Below are 25197 nucleotides of genomic sequence, written 5' to 3' on the forward strand. Positions count from 1 at the left end.
ATTACTGGTTATTGGTTTTCATTTTGTTTTGATCGCCGCATTTCGTACATTTTTTCAAAGTTATCTTTGGCTGTGGCGCAGCACGCAGGCACGTTCGCTATACGTTTGGCGCACGCATGCTTTGCTTTCGTACCGGTTCGAACCGGTTGCAGTTTTCGAAATACAAACACGTTCTTTTTATCGGTTATTGCTTGGCAAGTTTATTTGCCGATTTAATTTCTGTGTTTCTTGATGCGTTTACTTTTTCATCCAGGCTGTCGTGGGGTATTCTCGTTTTCGATGACGCATACAGGCTGTTTTGTTGTTGATTTTTTTTTTGGTGTTATTATTCGACTTTGCGTACCGTAGCTATTTTTATAATCGCACATGGCTTCGTTTTGGTACAATTGTACGCGGTACGTTTGCCTTTCGGCGCTTGTTTACAAACAAACTGTATATTTTAGTCAACGAAGGTGACGAAGAGCGCAGGAAAAAAGAAATAAATGTGTTTAGGTCACACGAATATGACGTTGCCGGCTGGGCAACGCTCAAAAAACGGTTTCTGGTACGAGTACGGGTACTTTGGCAAATTTTTGCGTACACAGTTTTGTTGTACTTTATTTTTCGTCGCTTCATTGAGCTTTTGTGCGAATTTTTGTCGTGCTTATTATTATATTTTGCAGTTTCTGCTATTTTTTTTGGTTTCTCATATTTTTTGTTTCTTTGTTTATTATTATTTTTTCGTTTTCTAATTGTTTTTTTGATTTTGTATTTATTTTTTGCACATTTTGGGTATGCGTAGGCCTTGAGGTACCAAAACAACATGAAATCACGTTTTATTTTGCGACGTCACTGAAACTAGTACGCTTGTTTGTTTCGAATCTAAGCAACCAGATTTTCGGAATTCCTTCTGCTTCAGTTACACAAATCTCTTATATAAAACATGTGTTTTTATTTTTATTTATTAATCCATTTATGTACGTCACCACCTAAATTTTGTTGTTTTGTTATATTTTTGTGATATATTTTTATATTTCTGACTTTGGCGTCACATTCGTTACGTTTGTCAGCATTGATCTTCAGTCGCAAGCGTTTTCGCACCACATTCGCGTTGTTTTGCTATGGCTACTTGTATATACATACATATATACATTATAGTATATATTGTATATAATATATGAATTTGTATATGCGTCACCAACGCTTGGCTGCAAATTTATTTCAATTTCATTTCACAATGTGTAGCCATGCAGTTTTATTAGTATAAAGCGTTGAGCAATTACAAATTTATGCACAATTTAATGGACAGGTACTAAATTTGCATTGACGTTTCGCATCGAATGCACATACAGTTGAACTTACCTAACTCGAATCAGCATAATCCACAAAAAAAAACTTCGAGTTAAAGAGACCTCGCCTTGTGGAAGGAAATCTGTATGAAATTTGACTTTATTGCCAATTTGAAGAGTTCGAGTTATAGAGAACTTCGTGTTGTAGTAGTTTGAGTTATGGAAGTTCAACTGTATTTACATGCATATATTGTGCATATTCCGTGTATGTTTGTAAATAAAAACTATTTATATGAACTTGTGCAAAGCAATGAATTAAGAAAAAGGAAAATATATAAAAATATAAATAAGTTATTATTAATTAAAATAAACAATTTTTAATTACAACACGCTTAAATCATATTGAAGTTGATTGTTAGTATTTCTTTTGTCTGACTGAACTAATTGCAATACAATAAAAAATAAATAAAAATAATAAAAAGAATGAAAGTATTTGTATGTATGTATATGTACATCTTAAATATTTATAATAAAATAAAATATAAAAAGTTTTAAAAAATTAAATTACAAAAAAAATTAAAAAAAAAAATAAAATAAAAAAATATAAATTTAAACAAAATTAAATTTCTTTTTATAAAAATAGAGTTTAAAATGTAAAAAAAAATATTAAAAAAGCGATTTTTCTTTTCTTTTATAAAACTGCTTATAAATTACAAAAAATGTATTAAAAATATAAAATAAAATAAATAAATAAATATAAACAAATTTCAACAAAATTAAATTTCTTTCTATAAAAATGTTTAGAGTTTAAAGAGTAAAAAAATAAATTTACTGAAATTGAGTGAGCATTTTTCTTTTCTTTTATAAAAACTACTTATAAATTACAAAAAAAATATAAAAAATAAATAAAATGTAAAAAGTGTAAAAAAATTAACTTACAAAAAAAATGTATAAAAAGAATATAAAATAAAATAAATATAAAAAAAATATAAAAAATGTAAAAAAAATTAAATTTCTTTCTATTAAAATGTGTAGAGTTTAAAATGTAAAAACAAAATTTATTGAAATTGAATGAGCATTTTTCTTTTCTTTTCTAAAAACTACTTATAAATTACAAAAAAAAATATAAAATATGAAATACAATATAAAAAAGTTTAAACAAAACGTAATTAACAAATAACAAAATAAAAAAAAATTAATGATCATGTTTCTTCACTCATAGAGTTCTTCAATTTATCGAATTCCGTAAAATTGCACAAAAAATATATAAAATCAAAAAGCAAATTTACGGTCTAGCGCTTTCTCGAACAACCTTCGCTGGCTAAATGTTATAAGCGCTATTTCACAACTAAATAACAGATTTTAACATTAATTATTTCGCTGATATTGCTGATCAATTGGTTTTTGATAACACAAAATATCGAAACTATATTTTCTATTTGCTTGCCAGATTTCCAACATAACCTTCGTTTGATACTAATATTATCAATTTGATTTTTATTTGAATTTATGGTGGCAACACTGTTTCAAAAAATTGCCTATAAATATGTGTAATCACAATATTTCAATATTTATTTTGTTATATGAATTTTTAGACACGTTTTCTTCTCATAATATTTTCTACTATTAAGGGGCACAGCCAAAGTGACAGCCTAGAAATGGCGATTCTTAAAAAAAAATGCTTTCAAGCTTTTTAACATTTCTAGGGATTTTTAGATCTCGTTTGATGCCCATATTGTAGCTTTTTCTTATTTAAATTGCTACATCCTATTTTTGAACAAATGGCAACTCTGTAAGAATTATAACTAGTTTTGAATCCCACAAGTATTACGCCTAAGCATTGTTTAAAACAACTCTGCTGTATATGTAGTATGTAAATATATCATGACGCCTTGTTAAACTGCGATCGTGACGGAATTTCGTTGCGCAACACAATTTCGTTGCAGTTGTGCCCAAAGAGTTCAACTGCTAAAATAAATCAATTGATAAAGAAACCAAAAATAAAATAAAAATATTAAAATAAAAAATAAAATTAAAAATAAGAAAAAAAACCTCAAAATTGGCAATAATTTTTATGATCGCTTAGCCTTACGCTCAAGTCTCAACTTTTGAGCGTTCAGCAAAGGCTTGCATGACTCACTAGAAATATAAAAATATTGAAAAAATCGCAGCAGCGCTAGCTTAGCGATTATATAGTTTACCAAACTATCATTTTTAGCTGCTACCCTCGTAAGAGGAAGCGTACAAGTCCGTTCAAGGCTGCCTATAGCGTACTCGAACCCCTATTTTCCCACAAATCATTGAATTAACAAATTAAACACGGTGTGAGCATGTACATACATATGTATCTAAGCGCATACATGCAAATAAGTGTATTTATGCATACATAAGTATATACATATATTTGTATGTGTACGTGTGTGTATTTTGCACATGCCGAAAACGTGATTGCTGCCTACAAAAGTTGGATGCCACTGGAAAGCAAATCATTCAGCTGCTTATTCTTGTCATTATTGTTGTTGTAACCTTACTTATTGTTCTTTAGTGCCATTGTAATATGACAAAAAAAACAACGGAAAAGGGGTGCGACAGCACAATACGAAAAAGCTTTCAAAGGCAACCAATTAGTGCAACGTGATTTGAGCGCGAAATTAGCGAAATTTCTGAAACTTTATTGGCATTTGAAAATATTTGAAATATTTGTATTTTTTCCAGCAATTTGAAGCAGTTGACAGTTTACAGTGCAGTTAAATGCAAGAGCTAAGCTTTTCAAGTGAACTCTTGAATCATATAACCGCAAAAATATGACTCAAAACTATGCTTATTCATATGTTTATTTGCTGGTATAAAGGCGCCTGATGTCAGTGTGTGTGTGTTTGTGTGTTTGCTGACGTAAATTGATATTTAACTTCAATATTTTCCATAGTTTATTATTTCATACACAACACACAACGCACTAGCCAACTCCATATACATACATATGTACATACATACTTATATCCGAGTACAAGGCATCGCTTTATACAATGATTTCTATTGTCATCAAAGAAAAAATACAAATTTCTGAAATACTGATTCCTACTGTGAAGTATACATTTTTTCGCAAAATTCGTCATTTTTTGGAATAATAATTATTTTTTTTTGTTTTTGGTTTTATGACAATTTAAGCAGAAAAATCTGCCTCACCGCAGCCACCTATTTTCGGAGCTATTCTGATGGTTTTTCGCAGTATATTTAATTCTGTAAAAGCACTTTATTCAATATTCATATATTCAATAAAAACATGCATTATTTATGTCTTGCAATCGGCTATAACCGTTTAAGGGAGCACTCAGTGCGCTGAACGTGTTCTTCAGCATTTTTTTTTTCGAAAAAACGTGCTTATCGCTTCAGAAATTCGCAGTAAAATATATACTATATATAAATATTAGTATTAGTAACATATTAGCATGTTAAATACATGTGTAAACAATGTTTCGCTCACAAGTGTACATACCTGCTACTTGATGATTCTGAATTAGAAATTTTCTAAAAGCACAGATATATGCAGTTCCAACTTTGCTTAAGCATATCACCAATAAACGTGTGTGTGGCTCTATTATTGCCGCTTAGCCATTCATCAGCTCATTGTTGTTGTCCATTCTATTACGAGTATCACTAGAGCACATTTAGTGACAGTTAGCATTTTTTTCTTTATTGTTTGGTCACAAGTTAATTTAGTAGGTGCACACAAGTAATCGGCTAATTCAGCGTTGGCATTGAAGGCTAGCCTCGCGGCGTCGTTTTGATTAGTACACTTTTTTTTTAAATATTATAACAGTGAATTTTTTTTTGGTGCAGCGAAATTTGAATACATTATTCTTATATAAACTTGTATATTTCAGTGTTTTTCGAATATTTTTTGGTGTTTTTAAGTACATTTTTTTGATACTTTAAAGTGGGTGATAATTTTCGACATTTTGGGATGTGAAATTTAGAGTAAATGTACTTTTTCGCTGAAATGTTATTTTTGTGCATTTAAACCATACAAAACCTGAAATTTGGTAAAAAAAAAATATAAAACATGAAGAGAAGTGCAAAAATGGAAATCTGCAATAGACATGTTAACAATTGAAATATAAAATTTATAGAATATTTTAGAAGAGTAAAAAAATATATTGTATAATAGTTTTATTGTAATATATGTATTTATTTATAATGAAAAATCATATACATATATTATTAATAAATTTCATATATTTTATGAAAAAAGTTCATACATTTTATTAAAAAGTTTATTTAGTTTTATAATAGTATATATTTTGTTTGCTATATACTTATAATGTTTGCTGATAAATAATACAAATTCCCAGTTTAACAGCGACATTCAGAATCCCTTTATGTACCTTCTCTCTGCTTAGTCCGCTTGAGCTCTGCTCTCCTGGCAAGTTGAATTCCTCTAAGAGAGTTTGAAATTAATCCATTTTATACCACCAGCATATCAGTTGTTTCTTCGATTTGCTCTCATAATAATCATAATTATAAAAATGTAGCACACAATACTCGTACTCATAGAATTCAGAAATAGATGTCTTCCGCATAGAAGAAAGTATGTAAATATCTAATTAATCTGGTATAACTGGTGTTATCTTTATTTAATTAGGCCAATTTATTACATTTATACCAGTTGTTTGTTCGATTCGCCCTCACTTCGAGAAAAATAAAAGTGTAGCACAGAATACTCAAAAAATTCAGGAATAGATGTCTTCCGAATGGAAAAAGCATGTAAATAGCTAATTAATCTGGTATAGCTGGTGTTATCCTTACTTAGTTATGCCAGTTTATTACTTTTATACCAGTTGTTTATTCAATGCAATTTAGTAAATTGAAGAGATCTTTTGAAAACTAAAACTTCTGGAATATACTGACTTTTCAGATCAATTCAACTGCCACTATCGTTAGGACTTTCGACCAGTTTATTAAATTTAGTTATGTTTAAGATGAGTGGTTTTGAAATCTGAAGATTTCTGCTCGGTAAAGGCACAACTAGGCTGCTTAAAGGGAATAAAAAATACCAAAAAATGCCGAATAGTTAGACTACCTACATATAATAAAAACAAAGCAAAGACAATGAGAAGCCCACTTTCCCACTTCTAAACATTTGGACTGACCGCCTTTTGCTAGTTCTACCTGAATATAATATATCTATAAATTAATTAAAATCATGATGAATTAGAGAATCGCGGTATTTAAAGGTAGATCATTTCACAGTTAATAGAAAGCAACTACAGGCACGTTTTATGAGAAAAATGTATATGTAAATATTTATTGAAAATATTTAATTTATAAAACCCTTCTGTATGTAGTGCTAAGTTAGCCTAATTTAATTAAGTAAATATTAATTTTATTTATCTTTAATTTATGCATATTTCTCTCTCTCTCTCTTTCCTTAACTCTACTGCACTCATTTATATGTGGAAACGAATAAATCTTGCACTCAAAATCCGTTAATTGTTTCACTCGAATTGCAACACTGCAAGCGTAGGTGCTCTAAAATAGGCCATAAACAAAATCCAAATATTTCGTGAGGCTTGCGAGCGTTTTTTTTTATTAGCAGCAACGCTTCGACGTGCAATTACGCGTGTATTTTACACCGGCTAAGCGTTAAGCCAAAATAAAAACAACAACGAATATAGTATATTTTAGACGCAAAACATAAATAATAAAACGAAAACGCACAACAAAGCAGTCAAGACCAAACGAAATCAAGAAACCGAAACGAATTACCAACGCATTGCCAATTTTCGGTGAGGTGTTTGAACTCTTTGGTGTGACCGGTGTTTATAGCGGCAAATCAAATAAGAAATAGACGACGACGAAATACACGAAGACTAAAAATCAGCCGGCAAGCAAATAAAAAGTGCGTAAGAAGAAATGACAATTACAATGTATCTAAAAAAAATAAATAAATACTATTGAAAAAGTAAACAAAAATTGGACCAGAAAAAAGTAAAAAATAAATGTTGATAGAATGCAAAAATAATTAAAATAAATACAATAAAAAAGTAAAATTAAAAATAATAGAAATTAAAAAAATAAGTAAGCAAAAATTCTTACATATAAATCAAAATAATAATATAAAAAAAAAATAAAATAAAATAATAATAATACAAAACTATTTAAAATAAATATAAAAAAATAAAAAAAATAATAGAAATTTAAAAAAATATATGCTATGTATAGAGTATATAAGTAAAATTCTTACAAATATGTAAATCAAAAAAATTATAAAATTTAAAAAAAAAATAAAAATATTATAATATAATAATAAACAAATATTAAAAATACAAGAAAAATAAAAATAATAAAATATAAGAAAATAAAATCAAATAAAACAAAAAATAAAAAGTATAAAAAAATTATAAAAATAAAAATAAAAATGAGAAACGAAATAAAAACAGAAATAATTCTCGCCAATATTTCACAGCATTTTCATATGGGTTGTGATTGACAAATATATTGCACTTCCATTTAGCGGCGCATATTATGTATTTCATGCCATAAATTATGGCTAAATTATAGGAAAACAAAAATTTTGAATGACAACGCAACAGTTGCAATAAAATACGAAAATTTTTCGAAGATGCCAAATGTGAATGCCAAACTAACGGTGTTTTTGCTTTTAAGCAAAAGTCGCATGCGCTGATCTGCCAGGTTGAGCACTTTATAGATGTAGTGTAGTAAAACGAATATTAATAAAATACCCGCTAAATCATCTACACATAAAATAATTCTTAGAAAATATAATTTTTTACGAAATCCTTTCGAACCAGTATCTTTTCTGCCGAAAAACAACAACAAATTTGAATATTCTCTCAATTCTCTCGTTGATCAATATTTTTGAAAATAAAAAAGTATTCTAATTGAGAGGATGTATTTGTATATTTGTATTTTCGCTCTATTTTTAAATTTCAAAATTGTTTTTTTGTATTTTGTGTGATTTTGTTTTGAAAATTACAAAATGCAAAACAACAATAAAGCAAAGCAAAATAGTGAAAATACAAGAGTTTGCCAAGTTTTGGTTTACACCTGCTCATTTCATATGTTTATACGTATATTTGTATGTATACACATAAATATGTATGTCGTTAATTTATTTAACGAAGCATCGTCAGAGTGCTATAATTTCCGAATTTTTAAGATCTTCTAATAAACATATTGAAATAATTAATCGTTGAAAATCTAATCGAAATTCGAAGTTTCGAAAATACAGGGATTCCTCGATCTCTATATTTGATGGTGGATCATTTCACAATTAATAGAAAACAGCTATAGGCTATTTTATGAGAAAAATATATAATTATTAATTGAAAATATTTAATTTATATAATTATTCTGCATTTTCGAATAATTTTCGTACGTTTCTAACTCATATAAATTACTAATTAATTGATCACGTGAGCAATTTTATTAGAATTCGGTTAAAGGAAGCTTCAAAAGTTCGATATCGCAGCGATTTTGTGGCTGCTTATGATAATAATAAGTTTTGGGAAAAAAAATTTAAAATTATTAACGTTATTGTTGTTGTTGTTATATATTTTTTTTCTTGCCTGCATTTCTGAATCACTGCTTTAGCATTTTTAGTTGTTGTTTTTCTATCTTATATCATTTGTTACAGTAGCTTAAACCTGTTTCCATTAATTGTTATTGTTTTGTTGTAAATTATTTACATTTATCTTTCTTGTAATTGGCTTTTAATTATTTAATCATAACTTTAAATAAATATATTCTTTTTTTGCTGACTTTCGCAATTTATTAAAAATTATTCAGCATAGTTATCGAATGTAAAAAAAAGTTAACTCAACTTTGTGAAAAATGTTAATGCATTTGTCCAATACTCCCTAAGCAATTCCGTCAATATATCAAGTTATTAAATGCAAATAAGATTAATTTAATTTAAATAATTTATTAGCCTAATAAACGATGCATTTGGAGCTCAGCTTTCAGTTTTGCTGAAAACAATCGTTTTATGAGTCGCTGCTTATCAATTTCCTATAATGTGAAATTATAAATAATAAATTGTAGTCTACATTTGAGCGCATAGATATTGCAGCATTACTATTTATATGTAGGAACTGCATCAATTGGCATAAATTCTTTTCTAAATTAAACTATTGCTTTTTATCTTGAATTTCATTTATTTATTCGCCGCGCAGAAATGTAGGCAACGCTTATTGTGTATGCGCAAAAATCGACAAAAGTAATTTACAAAATGAAAATCACTCTAATAAAATTCCATTCATTATCGTCTATGTGGTATATACAAAGCTTATATCGCTTCAGTGATTCATCTGTTTATATTATAGAGAAATTTATGTGCCATATTGATTCTTGAAAGAAAACCAAGTCAGATTCGAATAGAATATTAATCTCATTTCGCGATCAACATTTGCGAGTAAACGATAATCGATGAAAATAAGAAAAAATGTACATACATATGTATATCTTCAGAACTATTCTGGCAGCCAGCGCCGTCGTCAAGTGCGTGTAACTTTGCAATTTCAAATCCGTTTTTTTTTTAATAATGTGGCTATAAATAAGCCTACAATAACAACAACACGCTAGCATACTATATAGGCATTAGTCAGACAAATGTTGGCCTAAATTGCTTAGTAACAGACACGCGATTGTAAAGAAAGCTCAGTATCTTTGGCCAAAAACCGTTCCAGTGGCACAATTCCAGTGTAAATAGACGATATATTCATGATAAATACATACACACACTTGATAGACATTTTCCAGTGTTATTGATTGTGGACTTTAGAAGTACTGAAAAGTTCTACTGAATTAGAGCTGGTAATGGTATTTAGTATGTATACGTAATGCTAGTGCGGTGTGCTTTTAGGCGCATACTTAGTAACAAGCTAAACGAGCAAGGGCTAAAACTGGGTTGACCTAGTTAATTGGTAAATATGTATATTTAAGCAATAGTATAGGCGTATGCCATGAGTAGCGTGTTGCGTAAGAAAAAAGTAATATTGTTTTTATTGATTTTTGTGGCATACATTTAGGCGCATACATTATTTTATAATTTTTAAGGCATTTACATACGTTAATACATTTTCGTACTTATTTATATACACACATACATATATTTCAAATTAGATTTTTATAACTTATATAACTACTATTTAGCATAAAATTGCATGCTATCTTATTTACTTAGACCGACTTTATAGATATTCATATACATACATATTATATATATTTATTTTATTACACATCATAAGCGTTATAAACAGTTTTCATCGCATTTTTTACAATTTTATAATTTTTCTCTTATTTTCCCCTGCCATCATCTCGTATCATGCCTGCCTTACGTACCATTGTGTTGCATTGCGTTCCGTTACGTTGCGTTCTATTGCGTATTTGTACGTTGTTCCGTTATTGTGCTCGTTCAAAATCCAACGCTAAATGTGTTCCCGTTATTGTCTATAATAATTGTATTTGTTATACGCTCAATTGTTGATCCGATTCTATAGCATGGGAGAGCGGACTCTTATCGTATCGCCACGGTTATACCAACCGATGACGACAATCGTACAGCCGATGGCCACTTAAAGGTAAATATATACACCACAAAACTGTACACTTGTCATATTTATTATTACAAAAACGTCATACACACATACACACACACAAACTCATATATGTTTCCGCTAATAAATATACCACATGCAGTCTTATATACCATATTATCTACTTACCTACTATATACACATGTAGGTACATACATACATACATATCTACAATTTATCATAAATTTTCAAGTTCATGCGCTCTTCGTTATCTTTGCTTGTTGGTTTGTTGGCTATTGTCGCATTTTAAAAATCAATTTCTTTACTCAAACTAACATAATTAGACATAAAAATATATGGCTCACTTGGTAGTATATAGGAAGCGTATTTATAAATAGCTGTCAAGCGGTACAGTCAATAAATAGAAAGTTATTGAAATTATATAGAAATATGCCTCAAAAAATAGAAAATGTTGAAACTGTTCAAATATATAATAAAATTGTGTCAAAAATATTAAAAAAAATTAAACATAAATAAATTTGTATAATTAATAGTAAATATTTTATATGAAATTTTAAAAGGTCTTGAATTAAATTCTTTATAAAAAGTATAAAAAATAATTGCAACAAAAGCTTAATTAAATCTACAATATTTTCTTTATAAAAATAGACACTTCTGCCACATTTTAGGTTTTTATTTTATTATCTATGTGGTTGCCAGCTCGGCTCATTTCGAATACATTATATGTACTTACATGCTCTCGTATCCACTTAAAATTGTTTATTATATTTTTGAGCGTTTTATTTTTAAATATTATTAATTCTTTCAGACAGCTTTTGCTTGCGATTTCATTGACACGTTTTCGTTTTCTTTCTTGGCTTTTATTCTGTCTCGTAATTACATAGTATATGGTTCAAAATTGTCTATTAATAATTTATTATTCGACGCTTTCCGTTTACTTGTTCAGTATTTGCCCATTTTTTTCCAAGTTTTGTATGAAAGACCACATATTAGAAATAAATACTAAAAAAATTACTGTTTAAAAAACGACAACTCTAAAACTAACTAAAAAATCTGTGTTTTAAGTAAGTTAGAGTGGTCAAAGCTCCACTCCAAACATATTATGGGCGCTAAAATGTAGGCAACGTTTCTTTGACATATTATGGTCCCTGAAATGTAGGCAACGTTTCTTTGACTGCTCTTCAGTTACAAAAACTGTGTTGGAAAAGTAACAACTAACTATTTCAGCCTTTAATGAGTTTTTTGCTTTACAACTGCGCTGACTTACCAACAAAATATAGCGCCTAAAATATATCAAAATTTCCTCTGTATGCACAGTTATATAAAAAAATAATAATTGTCGCTGAAAATCTCATTGCTTTTACTGCAGTATTTTCATATTTTAATTTCTTTATTTTTACTGCACTAAGTTTAAAAATACTTATTGTATTGCGTCTCGTCTCGTCTGTGGGATTATATTAGACTTTCATATGCAAAGTTTCATGTCAGTCTGCGACACAGTCAAAGGCAGCGAGCGTACGTGTGGGCGTTGAGCATCATTATTGCTATATTGAGCGACCGGCTGGCTGGCTGGCTGGCTGCTACCGATTGACTGACGTGTGCACTTCCGAGGTCATAAGTAATGAAAACAGCAGCCAAAAATTGTTTGTACTGCGGGGTGGAAAGGAAGCTAAGCATAAAAAGATAAAGAAGAAGCAGAATTTTGGGAAGATAATTATAAAAATTAGAAAAAGAAATTGGGGAAATAATTAGTATTGGAATAAATATTAGTGTTTTGTATTATTTTTAGCTCCGCGTCTAGAACCCAATTTTTGAGAAATAATTATTGCTCATGTTTAATATTGCAGAAATTTGGTTTTCTTTAAAATGCTTGTAATTTCAAGCCACATTCGAGAGACCGATTAATTAAAAAAAAAAGCCTCGCAAGTCATTGTTAGTAATATATTTAGTAAATCTTATTTATAATTGCGCCGAAAAGTTGCTATGAAATTATAAATTTTAATTAATTAATCATAAAGATTAAAAGTATGAGCTACATTTTATATAAAATTGAAGACTAAAATTTATATATAATATTTTCAAAATTTAATTGGGTTAAAAATGTAGATATTTGGGTATGGAAATTAATAACATTTTCCTAACATTTTTTTTGTTTAGTTTTAATTTTATTTTAATAAATATGCCATTTTTCCCAGTTAATAATTTTTAATCAAAATTGCTTTTTCTTATATATACATATATTCTTAATTTTTTTAATATACATATATTCTTAATTTTATTGCTAATATTTCTTTTATTTTATTATTAATATTTATTTATAATACTTTCTTTGCAATATATAATTCAAATAATTATAAATAATTCTATATATTTTACGTATAAATGAAAAAAAAAATCGTAGTATGTTTATTGCTATTTTTGTGTTTGATCTTTATTTATTTTTAATTTTTTTTATATATTTTTGATTATTTTTTTTTGTATTTTTTCTTTTAATAAAGTTAAATTTCATTAAATTTAATGTTTACTATTTTCTTTATTTTAGTTAATTTAATTTAATTTTAATTATATTATTTATTTAGAAAATTTTTTTGCAATATATAAAACAAATAATTATATAATATTAAATAATTCTATATACATATGAATAAAAAAAAATTTTGTAATTTTATTGCTATTTTTGTGTTTTATTTTTTTAATTATTTTATAGTTTTTTTTATAAAATTTAATTTTAATGTATTTTTTCTTGAAAAAAGTTTGCGATTTTTACTATTTACTTTCCACTATTCATACATAAATATTTCTAAATGTATATTCTATTTTTAATAATAATTTTGTATTTTATTTTTTTATTATTTTTTTATTAATTATTATTTTGTTATTATAAAATACAATTGTTAATAAAATATATTCTTTAATTAAATAATAATTTAATTTAATTTTGTTTTGAATTTTTTTATATATTATGTTTTTATTTTGATATACATACATACATATGTACATATGTATGTATATACATATGTATATATTTTTTTAATAAAATATAATGGTAATGTCTCTTTTCTTGAAAAATTTTGCGATTTTCACTATTACTTTCCACTATTCATACATAAATATTTCTAAATTTTTAATTATAATTTTTATATATTATTTTTATTTTAATTTTTTAAATAATTTATTTATTTATCATTTATTAATTTTTTTTATAAATAAAAATAATTTTAATAATATGTTCTGTTCTTGAAAAATTTTGATAGTTTTACTATTAGTTGAAATCGATGTGCTATCCCACCATTCATGCATAAATGTTTCATATTAATACACCTAACCTCACTTTACCAATGTTCCAAAACCGTTTGAGTATTTGTACTTTGTTATTTAAATGTTGCTTGTACTGATGCATGTGCGTGTGCGGTAAGTAAGGTAGCGTGATTTTGTGGAATATTTAAATATTTGTTTTCCACGCTTATACTAGATCTATAATTAAATAATAGTGTAGTAATCTGCCTTATCTCGACATCTACTCAACAGTAGCTAATATTGCCCCCAGGTAATGATTTACTAATGACAATAACGAAAATTCATTAATCAGTCAGTAAAAACACTAAGTATTATTAACAAAAATAGCGGTTATCAGCGGCGACATTAAAAGTCTGTTTGAGAAACCCTAATTACTAATCCAATTTGGTATGATATACTCGGTGTGCGGTGCCTATAAAGTGCTCGACGAAGGACAAATATACAAATACACACACAAATTTGGTGCTAAGAAGTAATTAACAATGAAAGTGGCATTAAGTGAGAAAGAAAGACTTATATTTTCTCTTGGGCATTTTCTACATTGCAATCTAACGGTGTTGGCGTATAAAAAGCGTTTTTTTTAGACGCTATATGTATTTAAAAAAAACGCTTTCTTAAGTCAAACGTTTTCATACATTTATTAATATATAAATTATTTTATTTCTCTTACCCATATGCAGTCTAAACGCAGGATGCCACCAAAACCGGCTAAAAAGGAGAATCTTGAGGATCTCAAACAGGAGTTAGATATCGATTTTCATAAAGTCACTCCTGAAGAACTGTATCAGCGCTTTCAGACGCATCCAGAGAATGTAAGTAACGATTTATACACACGCTAGCTGCAGTTATACATAAATCGATATTAATTGTACCAATGACAGGGTCTGAGTCACGCCAAAGCCAAGGAGAATCTTGAACGAGATGGCCCTAATGCGCTTACACCACCCAAACAAACACCCGAATGGGTGAAATTCTGTAAGAATTTATTCGGCGGTTTCGCCATGTTGCTGTGGATCGGTGCTATACTTTGCTTCGTGGCCTACTCCATTCTGGCCAGTACCAGCGAAGAGCCCTCAGACGATAACTTGTATCTGGGTATCGTACTTTCGGCTGTAGTCATAGTTACCGGTATTTTCTCATACTATCAGGTGCGTAAACACTGGCTAATTCATAAACATAATTTGTTCAAATATGTGACTAAATATTTTTACGTTCCGTACAGGAATCGAAAAGTTCAAAGATCATGGAATCGTTCAAAAACATGGTGCCCCAATTCGCTACTGTCATTCGTGAAGGTGAGAAGCTCACCTTACGCGCTGAAGACTTGGTGTTGGGTGATGTGGTTGAAGTGAAGTTCGGTGATCGTATCCCAGCTGATATACGTATCATTGAGGCGCGCAACTTCAAAGTGGACAACTCATCGTTGACTGGCGAATCTGAGCCACAGTCACGTGGACCTGAATTCACACATGAAAATCCATTGGAAACTAAGAATTTGGCTTTCTTCTCTACCAACGCCGTCGAGGGCACCGCCAAGGGTGTTGTCATCAGCTGTGGTGATCACACTGTAATGGGTCGTATTGCTGGTTTGGCTTCGGGTTTGGATACTGGCGAGACACCAATCGCCAAGGAAATTCATCATTTCATTCACTTGATTACCGGTGTCGCCGTATTCTTGGGCGTGACATTCTTCGTTATCGCTTTCATCTTAGGTTACCATTGGTTGGATGCTGTTATCTTCTTGATCGGTATTATTGTAGCGAACGTGCCCGAAGGTCTGTTGGCCACCGTGACTGTATGTCTGACATTGACTGCCAAGCGTATGGCATCGAAGAATTGTTTGGTAAAGAATTTGGAAGCTGTGGAAACATTGGGATCCACCTCGACCATTTGCTCCGATAAGACCGGCACCCTCACCCAAAATCGTATGACCGTTGCTCACATGTGGTTTGATAATCAAATCATCGAGGCCGATACAACTGAAGATCAGTCGGGTGTGCAATACGATAGAACCAGCCCTGGCTTCAAGGCGCTCTCTCGCATTGCTACCCTCTGTAATCGTGCCGAATTCAAAGGCGGTCAAGAAGGTGTACCAATTTTGAAGAAGGAAGTTAGCGGTGATGCCTCCGAAGCGGCGCTGCTTAAATGCATGGAATTGGCGCTGGGCGATGTTATGAATATACGCAAACGTAACCGCAAAATCGCTGAAATTCCATTCAATTCGACCAACAAATACCAAGTGTCCATTCATGAAACTGAAGATCCCAGTGATCCACGCTATTTGCTTGTCATGAAGGGTGCACCCGAACGTATCTTGGAGCGTTGCTCAACCATTTTCATTAACGGCAAAGAAAAGGTATTGGACGAAGAGATGAAGGAGGCCTTCAATAATGCTTATATGGAGCTTGGTGGTTTGGGTGAGCGTGTGCTCGGTTTCTGCGACTTCATGCTGCCCTCCGATAAATACCCAACTGGCTTCAAATTCAACACAGACGATGTTAACTTCCCCATTGATAATTTGCGTTTCGTCGGCTTAATGTCCATGATTGATCCACCACGTGCAGCTGTACCCGATGCCGTCGCCAAGTGCCGTTCAGCCGGTATTAAGGTTATTATGGTTACTGGTGATCATCCAATCACAGCTAAGGCTATTGCCAAATCGGTGGGTATCATTTCGGAGGGTAATGAAACTGTTGAGGATATCGCACAGCGCTTGAACATCCCTGTCTCGGAAGTTAACCCACGTGAGGCCAAGGCAGCTGTTGTGCATGGTGCTGAATTACGTGATGTTACACCCGAACAGTTGGATGATATTCTGCGCTATCACACTGAGATCGTGTTCGCACGTACCTCGCCTCAACAGAAACTGATCATTGTGGAGGGTTGCCAACGTATGGGCGCTATTGTGGCTGTGACCGGTGATGGTGTTAATGATTCACCAGCGTTAAAGAAAGCCGATATCGGTGTTGCTATGGGTATTGCCGGCTCTGATGTATCCAAGCAGGTGAGTGATGTGCACAAGGCTAGGCGCAATGGTGTAGTGTTAATGGAAAATCAAAATCAATTTATTTTTATTAATGGCAAACTCGAGTGTGATTTAATATATTTGTGTAATTCGTTTTTGTGCAGGCTGCTGACATGATTTTGCTCGATGACAACTTCGCTTCGATTGTGACAGGTGTTGAAGAGGGTCGCTTGATTTTCGATAACTTGAAGAAATCCATTGCCTACACACTCACCTCCAACATTCCCGAAATCTCACCATTCTTGGCATTCATCCTCTGCGACATACCACTGCCACTGGGTACCGTCACCATTTTGTGCATCGATTTGGGAACCGACATGGTAAGTGTGACACTGTTCGATTAACAAACTTATATAGTACTTTTTGTGGTTGTGCGAAAAAAACTGTATTGTTTTCCAATTGAGTTAATTTAGTTACGATTTTTTTTAAATAATTTAAACAATTTCTTTTGGGACAATGATTTTAAATTTATTTTGTATAAAATTAATGGACATAAATATTAAATGAAGGGGTATAAATCGTAAAAAATACACATACAAATAAGTAAAAGTTTAGCAAGTTAGCGCTAGGTAGGTTAAATTTAGCATAATTACAACAAAACATGTGATAATATTATAAATATAAACCTCATGAATATATATATGTACACACGAAAACGCAAATGGCGCACATAAACGAATGCATAGGTGCCTGCGATATCACTCGCTTACGAAGAAGCCGAATCGGACATAATGAAACGACGCCCACGCAGTCCGCTCTTCGATAAACTGGTCAACGAAAGGTAAACGAAGGCTTCATTTGTCAAATAATAATAGAAAAACGCTTCATACGCGTGTGTATGTAACTGCATAAACGTGCTACAACAACTCAGGCTTGAATCATGGTGAAAACTGGTCTATTTCCGTTATTGCTAAAAAAAATATACAAACATATACATATATGTATTGCTACGATCTCGAAATGTGTTGCTACATGACAGCTATTACTTCCAACTTCTACATACATATCTACATGTGTACGCTAAATGCCGCTTAAATGCAGGCAACAAAACTATTGCTAGAAAAACGATGCTCTCTTTTCTTAGTGTTACATTACTGCTTTAAATATAAGCTGAAGCGGTGCTATAATACCATAAAATCAGCTTGACTCCATACTTTACGTTAGCTTTAATATGTACGCTTCAAATTTATATATATTTTGTAAAATATATTTAGAATAAATATGAATCTGTTAAATGTGAATCAAACTTTATGGAATTTTCGACGAAAAAATTTCACACGCAACTTAAATGTTAACTAAACGAACAGCAATGTCGGTAATGGATGCAAAGTGGGGAAACGCTGCTGCTGAACGTGTAAAATAATGTATGAGACACTACATAATTTCCTTAGCTTAGCCACTAAATATCGGAACGGTGCTATCTATGAACTCGCTAAACTCTTTAAATGTGCTCTTATACAAAAATATTACTTATTCATAAATGTAAAAAAAATCGTATAGGTTACGTGGCTTTAAGCGTAATAGTATACCGTTAGCTCTTAAGTGTTACTAATCCGAATATTGACAAAAAAAACTCATCTGTTACTAATTAAAAAAAATGTGTAAAAAATAGTTTTAAGCGTATTTCAATGTATTTAGGTTAAGAAACGTTTAGGCGCAACAGTTTAGTTATAAGTTGATTTATATCTATACACTTAGCTCTCTCTCTATTCGCGCTACGAATTTCGTTTATCAGTAATACTCGCTACATATACTCGTATAATTTTTAAGTTCTAACCATTTATAAATGTTGTGCTAATGTTCAATGAAATTATGTTTCGGTTGGTTGAATTTTTAGCAAAATTTGTAATAATTCATATTAAATTGTAGTTTGGAAGTAAAAAATGTGCACTTTCTTAAAACACATTTACGAAGCAATATTGTTACCTAAAAGTTTCTTCTTTGGCATTTCAAATATGCAGAAAGGGATTCTTATTAGAGATTTTCTGCAATTAATTGTAGTTATGTCTATTTCTTTAACAGAAAGAATAGAAGAAATAGTTTGTTTAATTTTTCGGAAACGTTTTCGAAACGTACTAATTACTTTAAAGTATTGTTAAAGTGTTTCCGAAATGTCTAAAGTCAAACAATTACTTTTTTATAATTTCGGAGTTTACTCCGAAACTGTAATTGACTAGTTTTTTCGCTAAAACACTTAAACCACTATCACATACTCCAAAAATGCCTTTCAAGCCATGTTGTTACGTTTCGGAGTTTACTCCGAAACTGTATTTGACCAGTTTTTTCGCTAACATTAAAGTGAATACTATGGAAATCATACCTCGAACCCGAAAATTTTATATTGTGTATAGTTAAAACTATTTTTTAAATAAAAAATAAAAATTTTTATGAAAAATCTTCCACTCCGTTTTCACCGCTTTTATTTCATTGAACGTTAGTGTCTTGCGTCGGCTGCCGCCGATGGTTCAACCAAATACATAAGTTTTTAACATTACTTTCGTTTATATCAATATCATACAAGTACTCATACAAATGTGTAAAATCTTTTATTTACATTCCTTATTGTCAGCGTTACATACTCGTACTATTACCTTCAAACATACATGTATTTAAAAAACTTTTTTGTTCATATATTATTGAAATATAATAACTAGGTGCCTGCCATTTCCTTGGCTTATGAAGCTGCTGAGGCCGATATTATGAAGCGTCCACCACGTGATCCATTCAACGATAAATTAGTCAATTCAAGGTGCCAAACTTATGCAAAAACCACAAGTGTTTTGCAATTTCTATACAATATTAATAATGTATAAGACAGCGGTTTTCAATCTAAAAAAATTGGTTTAAATATGATTTTTTTGTAATGCAAATAATTACTAGAATTTTAGTTCCTCGTCGTGTATACATTACTATAATGCAACGACTTTTCGCATAAATCTCTTAAAAAATAACTTAAATGCTGAAATTCTTCTGTTATGCTCCCAAATTTACAGATTGAAAACCGCTATTTCCTTTGCTGTGCAAGCAAATCCTAAAATTAATAATGAAAGTGGTTCCCCCAACAATTACTAACGTGCTCGATTAATAGTGCCTGTTGTTCTAATTAATTTTTTTGTTTATTAATTTTTTGGGTTAAACTATAACTCCACCATAAAAAATATGGCTGGTTTGAAAATGAAAATGAAAAAAATAACATTTAACTTTTCATTTTGAATATTTTAATTTAGCAGTTGTTTAGTTTCTCCTTTAATATAATCCATATTTATAAATGTTTTCTTCATATTGTTCAAACTCACCCTCACCATATGGTGTAAAGCGTAAATGAAACTAACATTCAACAATTGTTGTTGTAACTAATTGTAAGCAATTTTTTGTTGTAATTATATGAGTCCAATCGAACAAAATCATCATTATGCGGCAGCATATCATCAACATCATCATCATCGTTCAACGCAGTTAATCAACATCATCACTGACAACAATAACATTTACTAAATGTCTACATGTTGTTTTTTGTATTATTGTAATTTGTCGCAATTCTTAATTTTAACCTCAGTAAACACATACTCAAATGTACAAGTTCACAATGGTGTATTTACTTAATCCATTAATATATGTTTCTCATTGTTCGAACATTAAAATATTATATACATATTTATATATACTATGATTTGTATTTGTTTATGGTATAATTATTTTATTTTAATTTTTTTCGATTTAATGATTTGTGTTACATTTTATTGACTCATATTAATTTCTTTTTATATTTCATTTTTTAAATTAATTTAACTGTTTGAACGCGCTTCATATATTCAATGTAACAATATATGCATATGTATACATACACAGTGTACTGTTATGTAATTATTAATGTTTTAAACAACGGTATTATGTGTAAATATGAGTTTCTTGTCAAAAAGCCAATTTCGAAAATCTAAAAAAATGCATTCATTCTGCGAATAACCGTTATCACTATCGCATATTAATTCGGCAAATTGTAACGGCGGCAATAAAAGCGGTAGTAAAGTTGTATTTTCAGTTTTAACTGAGAGGATTACCCAAATTCATAAAAAAATCGGTAGTTCTCTTACAATACACACCTCAAAAAATATTTTCTGTCTCTACAACAACATACAAAACTTAACAAGAAAAACAGAATTTTTGGAAAATTGACACAAATATCATAAAAATCAATAGTTCAAACATGCTTGGAGATTTTAGAAGACGCGCAATTGTTTTCAGAAACGTTCAAAACACGTTCAATCGTTGTAATATTAAACAGAAAATCGATAACTCGATTATTGTGCATTCCAAAAATCTTTTATACGAAAAATTTTCAACATCATATATTTTTAAAATTATTCAAAATTATTTAGCTGACAAACCCTTATACAATTTTATATTGTAAATAATTTTAACAATAATTGAGCGCATAAAGTCGAAAATATTATAAATAATAATGTCAAAATGTCATAAAAACGAACAGTTCAAAAATGTTTGTAGATTTTAGAAGACCTGCAACTGTTTTGATAACTCGATTATTCTACATTTCATAATCATTAGGTTGATGTAAGATTCGGTTTATTTAAGCGCTCTTAAGATTTTATTTTGAAAACTAAAAAAAAAATTAAAATTAAATTTTAAGGATTTTCAAATCTTTCGCAAATTCTCAATTTTATTAAAAACAAGTGTGAACACAGCATTCTAGTTTTTGAAGACTGCAAACATGCTTTCTGGTTTTTGTACATATTTTTTCATAATACCGTTGTCTAAAACAATAAAAAAACTCCAATTTACTCACCAATATCTCTATAAATCTCAATGTGTCGCAGCAGAAATATGTCAGTCTGGCATCTATGACAAACCTGCTAAGCATTCAATACATGTCATGTGTTTTTTAATTAATCACAAACACACACTATTGTTTTTGTGTCATATACAAGCATAAATGTTTGAGCAAATCTAAGTAACACTCTGTAAACTCATTGTATAAACATTTGTTAACATCAAGCGCCAATTTACTGCAAAATTTAACCGCAAATTATAATTTGAAAATATACTAAAAAAATATAATAAAATTTTTAAACAATAAGCATTGAACTTTTCAATGTGTTTAAGCGCAAATTTTTAATTTTTTATTTATTTTATTTTTTTCAATTTTAAGTTTTTTTAATTTATTGTTTTTTATATATTTTTTTCTTTTTTTTTTTCTAATTAAAATTTTTCTTCCTCCACATTTCATCTTATATAAAACATTCTCGCTCTCCTCTCTCTCTCTCTCTGTCTACCTATTGGCTACACATTTTATAGATATATTTTATTCTGTTCGTTGTTTGGTACCAGAAGTAAATTGTGTGTTGATGTGCGCATTCCAAATATACATATTTTTAAGTACAAATTCCACAAAATTCTGAAATTGTTTGTGTTTTCTTTTTCAAAAATTGCAACTGTTTCATATATAATTTAGTTACTATTTTTACTGTAAACTGTGAAATTGGCAGCTGCAAAGACAATTAAAATATTTATGTTTTTGTTTTTGTAGTGCACAATTGTTTGTGGGAAAATGTGTAAATACTCTTTCAAAACAGCAAATTATATATGATTTGAAATTTTTTTTAATATAAAAGTGAATTAAAGAAAAGTTTTATGAAAGTATTTGCTAGGGAAAATCAATAAAATATTTGGTACATACATACATATATGATAAGAAACGCGTATGTATATATATTTCTGAAATAGGCACGTTATGACATGATTTTAGAAAATTTTTTTGCCAAAGTTTTGTTTTTTTTTATATGTAACTCAAAATATATTTTTTCCTTCATTTTTTTTTTAATTTTTCTGTTAATTTAAAATTTTTTAAATTATTATTTTTTTTATTTAAATGTAATTTTTTGTTAATTTTAATTTTTTTATTTAAATTTTTTAATTAAAATTTTTTTAAATTAAATTTGTTTTTTCATTTTTTTGTTTAAAATGTATTTTTTTGTTAAATTTAATTTTTTTATTTTAAAATTATTTTTATTTTATTACAATTTTTTTTTTATTTTTTTTAACATTAAATTTAAAAATTTTTTTTTTTTTTAATTTTGTTACTTTTCCGCTAAGCTGAGTTGGCATTACATTGCATTAACAACATTCTACGCAACTTTCAGCATACAAGTGTCTCTCTTATACATACATACATATATACCCAGTCATATACAACATACAACTTTATAAAACTATACTATACTACTTAATATTAATTTCTTCAAAAATTTGTTTATTTTTAAATATGACATTAATATTTTTTGTTGTCTATATATACATTTTTGTATGCATCTATTAAACACCATAAAATCTGTCTGTATGTATGTGTAATCACAAATATAGGTACCAGCTATTTCCTTAGCCTATGAAGAAGCTGAATCTGATATTATGAAACGTCAGCCCAGGAATCCATTTTGTGATAAACTGGTTAACGAAAGGTAAAGCTATTTTAACGCGCTCTTGGTGCTACTTTCGACCATAAACAAAAAAGAAAATGAAGTAAAATAAAAAGAAAAAAAAAACTAAAGTTCTATAAGTTATGAAACCAAAAGTATATACAGCAAAGAATTTATTATATTTTAAAGGTATTACATTTAAACTATGCTACCTGAATGCCTGAATGTCCAAACTGACCCATGGCCTGTCCGCTACCCGCAACAAAACCCAATAATATCCCAAACTTCAAGCGTTCCCAGTTACTCGACGAGTATTATTTCCACCTCCACCTCAAATTGAAATCTCACTCATCACTACTTTACTACTTACTTATTTTAGTATTTAATGCCCAATTCTATGCCACGTCCACTTTGCCAAAACACTACCTTTCTTCTACTACTTTTTTTTATATACAGTATAAAGTTGCCTACTAAATTGCCTTTAATATTCAAGTGTATTATGCATACTTATTATAAAAAAAAAGTATTTTGAAAAATGCAAATATGAACTGCCACCTTTTAAAGTATCAATTACTCTCTTGTATTTAACTGAAATGCAATTTTTAATAACTTATTTGAAAATAAAAAAAAAACATCGAAATAATTAGTTTACAATTTTCACTTAAACACTGAGTACGTGAGAAAATATCAAATAAAATCCGCAATGCAATTAAATTATGTTTATTTGAGCGCATACTTTTACGAAATTGCAAAAGAAAAACTATACCAGGGGTGCTCAAACATTTGCAATGTGCCCCCACTTTCGGCAAAATCAAAACCAAAGCGCGTTGTATTGCAGAAAATGTATTAATTTGCATAAAAGATTTTTATCGAAACAAACAAAAAGAAAGCAAAGTACGTCAATCACGTTACGCAACACTACAGTACCGTTAACTCTAATTACTTTTAGTTCTTTAGTACAACAAATTATGTACTTATAAAAGTCTTAGTTAGTTGCATACAAATATATACATACGTACATATATATGTTCATTATATAGCGCCGTTACCTTCGTATATTTTGTTGTGTTTGCCTATCATTTCGTTCTGTTTTATAACAAAAACGCAGCGGAATTTTGAAAAAAAATTAAAAAATTAGTTTGTTTTGTTAGAGGTTTTGTGTTGCCAGTTCGGCCTAAAAATTGAAATACCAACATCCGGCTTTAGCGCTTAGTTATTGGGCGAGAAATCTGTAATATTTTTTTAAGCAGGCATTTCGTTTAAATTATAAAATATTAAATTATAAAAAAATCTCTTGGTTTTTACGCTTAGAATTCTTTGAAATTATTATATTTCCATTATTTTTTCTTCACCGTAATTTATCTTATTATATTGAAATTAATATTTGCGTTAGTATTGCGCATGTTCGTCTACTATATTCAAGTATATAATAACTTTATCGTAAATATCTTGAAAATCTCTATATCGAATATCTAATTGAGACTCTTTTGAATGCCTTCAAGCAGTATTTTCACTCCTGACTCTATTATTGTAGTTCTTTTTCCTTGCTAAATACTTTAAAACTAAATATTACGCTCAAATGAAACCTCTTTTTCTACGTG

At 29.5% G+C, this 25197-nt stretch overlaps 1 protein-coding gene across 7 annotated transcripts in view; it reads left to right on the top strand.

Moving 5' to 3' along the window:
- LOC120767026 (sodium/potassium-transporting ATPase subunit alpha) overlaps window positions 1-25197 on the top strand; it is a 91916-nt gene that overhangs the window by 53685 nt on the left and 13034 nt on the right. For 2 of the 7 annotated variants that reach the window (XM_040092866.1, XM_040092865.1), the window contains 6 exons: window positions 10790-10870; window positions 14824-14955; window positions 15025-15291; window positions 15366-17147; window positions 17273-17488; window positions 19823-19917. In XM_040092866.1, coding sequence (XP_039948800.1) covers window positions 10790-10870; window positions 14824-14955; window positions 15025-15291; window positions 15366-17147; window positions 17273-17488; window positions 19823-19917 — 2573 coding nt within the window. Of the gene's footprint in view, window positions 1-6792; window positions 7168-10789; window positions 10871-14823; window positions 14956-15024; window positions 15292-15365; window positions 17148-17272; window positions 17489-17854; window positions 18333-19822; window positions 19918-23543; window positions 23639-25197 lie in introns of those variants that run through there. The other 5 variants (XM_040092869.1, XM_040092868.1, XM_040092864.1 and 2 more) reach the window with 5 other exon arrangements.

The sequence above is a fragment of the Bactrocera tryoni genome, chromosome 1, assembly GCF_016617805.1.
Source record: "Bactrocera tryoni isolate S06 chromosome 1, CSIRO_BtryS06_freeze2, whole genome shotgun sequence".
NCBI classification, from domain to species: domain Eukaryota; kingdom Metazoa; phylum Arthropoda; class Insecta; order Diptera; family Tephritidae; genus Bactrocera; species Bactrocera tryoni.